General features: G+C 31.9%; 1 protein-coding gene across 1 annotated transcript in view; it reads left to right on the top strand.

Annotated features, from left to right (window-relative positions):
• The window catches only part of LOC106465554 (protein boule-like), a 28,144-nt gene that overhangs the window by 6,760 nt on the left and 10,859 nt on the right, over positions 1–10,525 (top strand). Inside the window, exons 2-6 of the mRNA XM_022393473.1 lie at positions 726–848; positions 2,702–2,793; positions 6,673–6,727; positions 9,088–9,147; positions 9,879–9,897. Of these exons, the coding sequence (XP_022249181.1) occupies positions 726–848; positions 2,702–2,793; positions 6,673–6,727; positions 9,088–9,147; positions 9,879–9,897 (349 nt within the window). The remainder of the gene's footprint in view (positions 1–725; positions 849–2,701; positions 2,794–6,672; positions 6,728–9,087; positions 9,148–9,878; positions 9,898–10,525) is intronic.

Below are 10,525 nucleotides of genomic sequence, written 5' to 3'. Positions count from 1 at the left end.
ATTAGCCATTCCTTAGGCCGAGCACAGCCTAGTGGCTGGTGTACTGTACCGCGAAGCTGAGGATCCATATTTTGCGTTGCAAAAGAAAAAAAAAAGTGCTCTGCACTTTGTGTCTGTGGATGCGTTATAAGAGTGATGGTCAAATTCCAGTATGGTCTGATGAGAGTAACCCAAGAGTTAGCTGTGGGTGCTGTTGACTAGCTGTCACTCCAAAATTAGGAGTGGCTAGTGCAAATATCCGTAGTGTAACTTTGCACGAAATCTACCAGAACAAACAACCCTTTCCATGTGAACTTTCTGGCTTCTCGGTATCCTTCGTGGAACAGTAATCACAGTTTGAAGTATTGAAGCATTCATTCAGTTCAGAACATCTTTAAACACGGCTCAGCTCTGAATAATATGTTGTGACTTATAATCGGACATTAATGCTTTAAAAAGTATGCATTTATAATTTTAGTTTTGTAGAGTAGGATCAGATGGAGAGCGTGTATGTGAACTTATATAATAAGTGGTAGTTTGATGTAAAACAATAATACACATGAAGGCAGAGGATCAGTTCGCACATTACCTTCTGAGGAGATTGTTCGAGTGCAAGTAAAACCATTTGATAATTGGGAACGTAAATCAAAATTATGAGATGTGGCCTGTAGTTAGAAAAGTTAGTTTTATATCTTAATATATTTTATTATCCCAATTTAAGAATTGTGTTATATTCCTTATTTTAGTCTTTGAGCTACAGTAGCGATCCCTCTCCGTCTTCTGCCACTGCTTGTGATCCTGGTGTCGTAATTCCTAGGGTGGGGACTCTTATTCCTAATAGGATATTTGTTGGAGGAATATCACCAAATGTAAGTGAATTTTCAACTATTTATAGGTGTTAGTGATTTTGTGTATATATAAATCTAATGGACTAGCCTAGAAATCAGTCCAAGAGACCTTACTTTTAACAGTTGAACATGTACCTAGTTCACGATGTAACAAGCCATTTGAAATTTAACATTGGGCAGTTTAACTAACCATGTACTAGTTCCATATTGTGTTTGTAAATAAATTTTGTCATTTTTCACATTTGAATAAATTAATGCAGGTAAACTATATGAAACAGAGCACTTTTGAGTAGTCGACTGTTCTTCTTCAGGAGAACAATGGGTGATGATTAGTGGGTGCAGTGTAATATACGGCTACAGATGTTGACGTTACGTAAGCCAGATGTTCCAGATGGGTTGCCCTGTACCTGTATATTAAACTATACTTACTAATTCTCACCCTTTGTTCTCCTGAAGAAGAACAGTCAACTGTTCAAAAGTATTCGAGTGTTGGGTGTTTTTGTGTGCTAATTCTTTTATCAGAAAACATAGAACACAACGGTTATGCAAAAACAGTAGTTCATTTTCTAGATAATTGTAGTACTTCTATAGGTTGTATTTTAGAATAAGTAATTATGAATTTGACTTATGTATAATCCTTCAAATTTTTATACCTCTCCATCAAAATTTTAAGAGAATTCCAAGTTACTGCATATACTATTCCACAAACTTATAAACCAGTCAAAGAACAAGTATGTATCGTAACTACTAAAGCTTAAACCTTGATATTCAAGTTAACATTTACTCGTGGTGTCTGGTTCGTTATTAACGAAGACTTGATATTCACAGAAACTTGTTAGGGAAATGTATTCTCACTGAGGATGCGAAGAACCATAGTAGATGATGTTTTAGACCTTGGTTTTTAATAGTGAGGAAGATGTATTATATGTGAATAGTTATGCATTTTATAAATAATAATGTTATATTTCTTCTGAAGAAGAGTTACTACTGGGTACAGTGCAGTATCTAGGAATTTATTATAGTCAGACATTCATTCTCTTCTAAAAAATAAGATGGACTGTATGTGGAGTGAGCCCTTTTTCTGTTGGAAAAGGTCCATGAAAATTAACAAAAACAAATTTTGTTGCCTTGACCTCCTTCTTTTGCACATCTGCCAATTCCAAAGTTTGAAGATTCTTAGCCATTAAACATTCCCTTTCTCTTCCACATGTACCAGTTTGAAAATTTGTAGCCATTAAACATTCCCCTCTTTCCCACATCTATCAGTTCCAAAGTTTGAAGATTCTTAGCCATTAAACATTCCCCCTCTTTCCCACATCTATCAGTTCCAAAGTTTGAAGATTCTTAGCCATTAAACATTCCCTTTCTCTTCCACATCTATCAGTTCCAAAGTTTGAAAATTCATAGCCATTAAACATTCTTTTTCTCTTGCTCATGTGCTGGTTTCAAAGTTTGAAGATTTGTAGCCATTAAACATTCTTTTTCTCTTCCAGATGTACCAGTTCCAAAGTTTGAAGATTCTTAGCCATTAAACATTCCCTTTCTCTTCCAGATGTACCAGTTCCAAAGTTTGAAAATTCATAGCCATTAAACATTCTTTTTCTCTTGCTCATGTGCTGGTTTCAAAGTTTGAAGATTTGTAGCTGTTAAAGATTGTCAGCCGTGATCATTCTAAGGTTTCGAGGCTTTTCATCCTTAAGTACATTTATGACTATTCTTTTTTTCTGTGTAGGTTCTCAGTTTACACTCTTACTGATGGATTTGTCAGTAAGTTTAGAATTGATTTGATTGTATACCTTGTTTTGCTGAAGATGCTTCAATCACTAATTTGTTATTATTGAAAAATCTTTCTGATTTATTCTTTTTTGCTATAGACAATAGAAGAAGATCTACGAGACTTATTTTCCAAATATGGCAGTGTGAAATTTGCAAAGGTCATCGTTGATCGTGCTGGAGTTTCCAAAGGGTTAGCTCTTCTTTCTGTTAAGTATCATACCAATTTATATTACAATATTTAGCAATCTGTCATTATATTTTCTAATAATTTTTAAAAGCCAACCTGCATTTAACATTTCAGTTTCATAACATGGCTATTTCCTTGGTGTACAGCAAGGTTTTGGTTTTACCAACATTATTTTGTATTGCATCAAAGTACTTGGACATACAAAAATGGCAGTTAGTTTACTGTAAATTTGAATTGGACCAGTTTGCTTTGTACAAGTCAAGTTTTTCGTAGTTGTTGATGTGCTTTAAATTATAAAAATCTGAAGTGAAATAAAGACAGTTTTGTGGTTTGTGTGGCAGACTGTGGATCTGGGATTTTGTGGTTAGCACCCCATTACAGTAATAAAAGGTAATTGCCTTCTGTACTTTAGGTCCATGGGCATGTTGTAAAAAAAAGTGATGGTCAAATCCTGCTATTGGTCTGAAAGGAGTATCCAAGGAGTTGGAGATGGATGGTGTTGGCTAACTGCCTTCCGTATAGTCTGTCACTTCAAAGTTAAATACATCCGCCTCAGTTAGCCCTCGTTTATATTTGTGCAAAAGTCAACAAGTAAACATCTTTATTTTATTCAACTTGTGCAAATGGCCTTATACATGGGTTTCCAAGTTTATTAATTGAAAAGCATTTTACACCACAAACTAAATAAGATAATTATAGAAACCTAAATTTATAACATTATCCATTAATACAAGGTATATTTTTGTTTTAACAGTCTGCCACAGAAATAGATCTGAATGACACAAAAACTGATGTAAAAAATAGTTGCATTAAGAATTGACAGAAACAAAATATGTACAATAAGCCTGTAATAAATCAAGGCTGTCACAAAATTTTAAGTGTGATCAACCTAACATGGAAAGGCATGTATCAGAACTAAGTTTTGACATTGATATTTAATAGATTGTGTGACGTCACAAAAAATTCATCACTTTTGGGAAAAGTTTGTAATGGTTCTTTCTGATGCAAAATCTTCACACTTCCTTACCTTAGATGTGTTCACTTCAGGGATTTAGAATTTTTAAGAAGGGGATATCTCTTGTACTTAATGGTATTGAAAAACAAAGAAATATGGATCATCTTGGGGTACCAAGAACGTCCAAAAAGAAACTAATAAGTCATACTCCACCCATGTTAAGCAAACTATGGCAACTTGTAATGGAAACTACACTCCAGGGCTTTTATCAAGATGCACATTTGTGAAATAGAGTATGATTGGATGTGGTAACTGACTGTAATGGCTGGTGAGGCTATAAGATAATTTTAATATAACATATTCATACATAATATAACTCTCTATCTTTTAGCACTTGAGTTATTTCTTTAACACTTTCTTATTTAGTACTTAGCCTTTAGCCTTTTCACAATAAACTGTTGATTCCTGACTAGTTTTTAGAAATTGCTAGCTGAGCAGGAGCCCTGGTATTAGGCTAAAGGTCTTGTTGTCATTGCATATAATGTAGTTAACATTAGTATGTTCTTCTTTACTCATACGTAGTGTGTTTGACATGTTGTTACATTCTTCTTTACTTTCATAAATCTTTATAATAATCTAAATGAAACTGCTTCACACCAGAATTACTTACTGGTGCTATAATTACAAGAAGTCATATCAAGAACACTGTTGGAAGTAATTGTAGTAAAGTATGACGCAGACAACCGTAAGGACGTACATGCACATACATTTTAATATCAAAAAGTAATTATTCTTAAAACAAAAAATATTTAGTTGTGATTTTTTTTCTTCACTAAATGTGTAGTTTCAGTGAAAAGAAGAAAGAAACCATGAATAACGTAGAGACCTAATTTTTAGTAATCATTACTCCCTGTGCAGTAGACTGGATTTTCTGAATCGCAGCAAATCAATACTGCTAGGGAGGGAGGACTAAAGAAATACAGTTCGGCCTGTTATAGTGGTGGAATACAAACGGTTTGTAGGTTTTGATGTAGAATTCTAATCCATCTACATGCAATTTATAATCTTATTATAAGAAAACTTAAGGTCATAAAGGATATTCAGATCAAAATCTACAAATTATTTAGTTAGTATTAACTAACTACCAAAAAAAAACAAGTAAAAATTACGAACACTACAGTATATATTATGAAGTTCTGCTTGTGTAACTGGAGAATTTATTTAAACAAGGAGAATATTACAAGCTATAAAGCATCTCCTCACATAAAAAACTACTGTATTTCCGCTAGGAATGGACAAAATAGCTAAGATAAGTTAAATAATATTTCTAGTTTTTTCTTACAAAGACTATCAACCTTTCTATCTTAATAAAAAAAACACATTTGGGTCAAAATATGAAAATTAGAATGATTTTTTTTGGTTTTTTCCTTAGAGTATTCCAAAAATATTTTAGTTTCTAGTTTAAGTTCAAAGTGACGAGGGACCATGCTATTTATACCAGTAGAGGGTGCCAGTAGCAATGTGGTCATTGTTTATAGTGTGATACCAAGATGTTTATATTCTTTGTGTTCTTTGTCTTTACTTGTTATCATACTTTCTGTTTGTTTCATAAATATAATATAATAATAATTAATAGTTTAAAAATGTCTTAAGCAACTTATCGTGTGCCTGGATGTTCTAAGAGAGGTGGTCATTTGTGGCCTTCAAATCTGGAATTGTCTAGAAAATGGCTTCAGAAGGGACCAGTGGAAACCGAAAAAAGGAGTTGTTTGTCATGACCACTTCGTGTTTCACATCTATGTATCTGAAACTAGCTATAGTAGGCTTATATATAATAAAGTTTTCAATAATTCTGCTTTTCATTTAGAAATTTATATAAAATTATTCCCATTTTATAACCTTTTTCATGTTGAGTCAAGTTTTGAAATTTTATTTTCAAAATACACTCCCCTAGCACGTCCAATTTAGCTAGGCTTAGTCTACAAATTTATTTTTATAGACCTATGACTAGGCTTATGTAATTTTATAGACTAGTATTTCCATAATACTTATGTAAATATTATAAAAGTAATATATATATATAATTTTATTTTGTTGTTTTGACCTTCACCCCAAAGAAAAGTAAAATCAGGTGCCGTTCCGATTGTGTTCAGCTGGTCCAAGACAATCACACCACAGTCCATAAGAAGGACCAAGTGAGCACTGAAATGGATAAAAGGCTTAAAGCAGCCAGTAGTCAACACACTCAAGGAAACTATCCTCACCCTAGGCCTATAAAATATCAGTGACAGTGCCAAATACAAATATTTAAATGTGAACTAAAGTTAATCATTATCGTTATTTTCATTCAATAGCTACAATTATACCGTTTTATTAAGCAATTTAGAACAAGGTTCTTACCATCATATTGAAACTATGCTTGTTTTAATGTAACAAAACAATAGTTTGACACTGTATTATTGCTGATATTATTTTGTTTACCCGTTGATCAAATCGGCTTTTCGCCAGTAGTTTTAGCTGCATTTAAATTCCGTATTAATCATGCAAAGATTCCAATTTTCACTAATTTTAGTGAACTTTGTAAAATAAATCTCAGGAAAAACAAGTGAAATTCACGTACTGTTCAAACAGGCTTATTGACTGACCAAGTGCTGAATTGCAAAGCATGCTGACCCAATGCTGGGACCATTTCGATACTGGCACCACCGTGCATCAGCAGCTTCGCGCACGATCCCTCATTGTTCTATCATCAAGTATACAGTATTTGTTTTCAAAGCTTAAAATTATTTATTTACAGTTAACCTATTCTTACTTTATTGTATGTCAAAGCAAAGTCCAGTTTTTCCAACAGAAGTAATTCATGCTTCTGTATAAGTTAAGAGTTTTTTAAGTTTAGTTATAAAATTCCTGTTATTGATGTTCTTTAGGTATGGTTTTGTGACATTTGAAACTGAAGAAGAAGCTAAACAAGTCCAGAAAGAGGTGAGACTGAATTTTTGTTCCTTTTCCATTGACCAATAGCTGCATTTTAATTTTTCTTAGGATTTTATTCCAGTTGGTACTCAAAACGTGTTTCCTGTTAGATGTCCGTATTATTAAAAAACTTTTAAACTGGCAAAACTATCTACAGTAAACATTTTGAATTTAATGTTAAAGTCCTGGACTAATCTTTGTAACTTAAGTAACTTTAAAAAAACACTACTATTTACAAGTAGGGTTGAACTGGAAAAATACATATATTTCTATAAGGTAAAAATTCTGTTGTTGAAGCTTGTGTGTTTGTGTAGATAATAGATAATCCAGGTATCTGTTTTTTATGTATTGTTTGAAAGAGAAAGTAGAAGTAAAGTATATTTGTTATTTGAAATTTTCTTGGTTTTCTTAACCTTTTACTTGATTTATGCTGTTTGTTCTTAACCTTTTACTTGATTTATGCTGTTTGTTCTTAACCTTTTACTTGATTTATGCTGTTTGTTCTTAACCTTTTACTTGATATGCATTAGTCTTCATGGTAAACAATAATTGACCAAGTAATGAACTTTTATATTAAGTGCATTGTAGAAAAACAAAACATTATATGCAAAGATTTTTTGGTTGATTTTTCATAAAATATTTTATAATAAAGATATCTTTGTCCGTGGTTTCTTTTACATGTAATACGAGACCAATGTATGTTTTCTTATAGTAATAATAATAAAGATGTCATTTTCTTACATGATTGATCTAATTTTCACAGTATACACATTTATTTAGGCTTAAATCCTTTTATAAAATTGTTCGTTATTTGAACTACCTCTTAAGTATAGTTTTAATGCATCCCAGGTGTAATAGGAACTTTTGAAAGTCATTCATTTTAACTGTTTTATTTTGGTTTATGTGTCTCGTAAATTAGATACTACTGCCTTCAATTTGATTTACGTAAATGTTTGCATACTGATGTTATTTCTTTGATATATTTGTAAGAAAGCAGGGTTGAAATAATCTGTACGTTACATAAGATGTAATCTAATAAAATCAAGAGAAGTGGTACATTAAGAAATGTTTTTTTATGGTGATTTAACTGGTTTTTGTTTGTTTGTTTTTTTCATCAGGCTTAACAATTACACTTGATGCAAATAGTTTTAGGGAATTTTATTATTTTAATTGTAATTACACAAAATTAAAGTCAAATTTTCATAAAAGGGATCTCATGTTTGAAAGTTTAAAGAAACTATGCCCTTTTTCTGCTAGAAATGTTATCAGACTTATTGACGCTAGTTCAAGTTGATTTTCAAGTATGAAGTTAAGATCCGTGGATTAAGTTTAGTTTCAGTAAAAGAGAAACATTATTAACACTGAAAGTTGTTTATGTTTCACAGAATTGATTTTGTGTTGCAAGTATGATAGAATTATTGCTCGTTGACGTGTTATTTGTAACTGTTTAGTGGTTAATAAATGTTGGTACTCTAAATTAAAGAACTTGATCCAAACACCTACTTACTAATATTTATCTGATATCAAAGAAAAGGGGGATTTGTAAACATGTAATTAAATGGAGTATGTTTCCAGTGTTGACGCTTGGCACAAGCAGACTAAGCAGTTGCTAAGGGCCCCCGAGTAACTCAAGGGCTCCGTGATTCGCAGAGATTTTGTTTTTCATTATTGTCATCAGAACTTTGACTTTTGTCCGTCTTAGTATTGTACTCATTGGGAAAAAAGAAAAGAAAAAAGTTTTGAGGTGAATGCAATCAAAAAACATATCACTCAGTACCAGATGGACATTTAAATATTGCACCAGGAAGACACTCCTGTCAGGCACACGTGCAATGCACTTGTGCTGATAGGTTGCGAAGTGCTGTATGTGCACAGTGTGTATGAATTCGGAAAGATATCAGCACAATGATGGTATTAGTGTGTGAGTAGAAGTGCCTTTTAGTTTATGGAAATATTCAAATTAGTTTTATTTTAAGGGGGTGGATGAGGGGGTTCAAGAATATTCCTGCTTAGGGCTCCCAGTGAGATAGTACCATCCCTGTAGGTCACTATACATTTTGTATTGTTCTCTTGAATTTGTTATTTCTAGTGGATACCGTAGACACCTGAGCAACTGCCTGTTGTAGAAACACAAGTATAGAGGACCTGAAGATGAAAGACAGAAGACTTTTGAAACATCATCCTCTACACCTGTGTTTTTATAACAGTCAGTTGCTGTCCATTCCAGTCTACTCATCAAGATAAGTCCATTCTAATATATTCATTATGGATTCTCTGCCCAAACAATCTATCAAAGAATTACTGTTACATTATTTTTATTGACATTATTTCATTGTTAAGATTTCTTAAATACCGATTTACCTTCCTAGGCTGAGAACATAGTGTTAAAGGACAGAAAATTAAACATAGCACCAGCAGTAAAAAAACAGGTTAGTTGGGCTTGATCTGTATCATTTAGTTTTTGAGTGTGAGCTTTGATGCAGCAAATCTGTTGAAAGTAGAACTACGGTATTAAGAAGATCCATTAAACTTTGTTAACTACACGAACTAGTAATAAGGCTTATTTAGAAAATAATTTATAATTACTTGTGTTAGTATTGTATTACAATGTATTAATAACTCCAAAAAAAAGTTTCAATGATTTGATGAGTTTTAGTAAAGAAACATTAAAATGTTCTTACTGTGTAATGCTATAAGGGTAAACAGTAAGCATTGTTTTTTTCTAGGTTATAGAAACTTATTACAAGAGATAGTATTGCTAAGAATATATGTTTCTGCCTAATTTGAAATCAAAATTGCTGCCAAAGTTAGGATTTGAAATCATAAATGTTTTGACACATTTTAATATATTTTGCTAGATTGATTAATAGTTTTTTTTCCGTTAATACAATTGCGAGTGATGATACGTGATATACAAAATATTTCTAGACTCCGTTAGACACTAATATTTACAAACAATATTTACTCGAAAACATTTTGTATTTTGATCAACATTACTCGTTGCTCGTGTTCACTTTCAAAGATTAAATTTTGGTTTTTACATTTTATTAAACTTGTAAGAGAATGATGCATGCAAAAATATAAAGAATTTAAAAATTATCATAAAGTAAAAACAAAAATTGGCTTAGTTTTTTATGTAATATGTTATTATTAATTTCAGCCCCTCGCGAGAGCCTATGGTAAGTTTTGATTTCTAAGTCTTATGTTTTAGTAGTAAAGCATGCAGGTAGTTCTGGTTTAGTATTGAAGTTACTCCCTGAAAAATGTTTGTATAAAAAATAATTGTACTTAGGTTCCAAGGATAATATTCCAAGATTGTCCTACTAATAACAATGAACTTCAGCTGAATATACCTGGGATTATTCACTTACTAAGAGAATTATTACAAATAAGAACGTGGTGATTTAAGAAGGGTGTATGAATAATTGTTTGAACTTGTAAGTCTTAAAGTTTACAGTTAGAATAATATCCTTATTATCAGCCTTTACCTAGGTACTGTAACTGTTAATCTCAGAGTAACGATAATTCAAACTGGTCTCTGGCTAATAACTTGATACATGAGTTCTGAAAATTTTTTAAGTTGAGTTTTTTAAATACAAAACTTGTTATGGTATACTTAATGAGGCTAGCATCATTTTTGTTTTCAAAGTAAAACTTGAGTCATTGTTGTGGTTGTCAAACTCGTACGGCATATACACCTTTTCATTAAATTTGTAATACCAAATTATAAAGAAATTCAACAGATGTGTTTGTTAGGATAATAATTATATACCAACTACCTTTTAAGACCGTGAAAGTCTTTAAATC

Source organism: Limulus polyphemus, unplaced genomic scaffold (assembly GCF_000517525.1).
Source record: "Limulus polyphemus unplaced genomic scaffold, Limulus_polyphemus-2.1.2 Scaffold1980, whole genome shotgun sequence".
In the NCBI taxonomy this organism is placed as follows: domain Eukaryota; kingdom Metazoa; phylum Arthropoda; class Merostomata; order Xiphosura; family Limulidae; genus Limulus; species Limulus polyphemus.
This window is presented reverse-complemented; position numbering and strand designations above follow the sequence as displayed.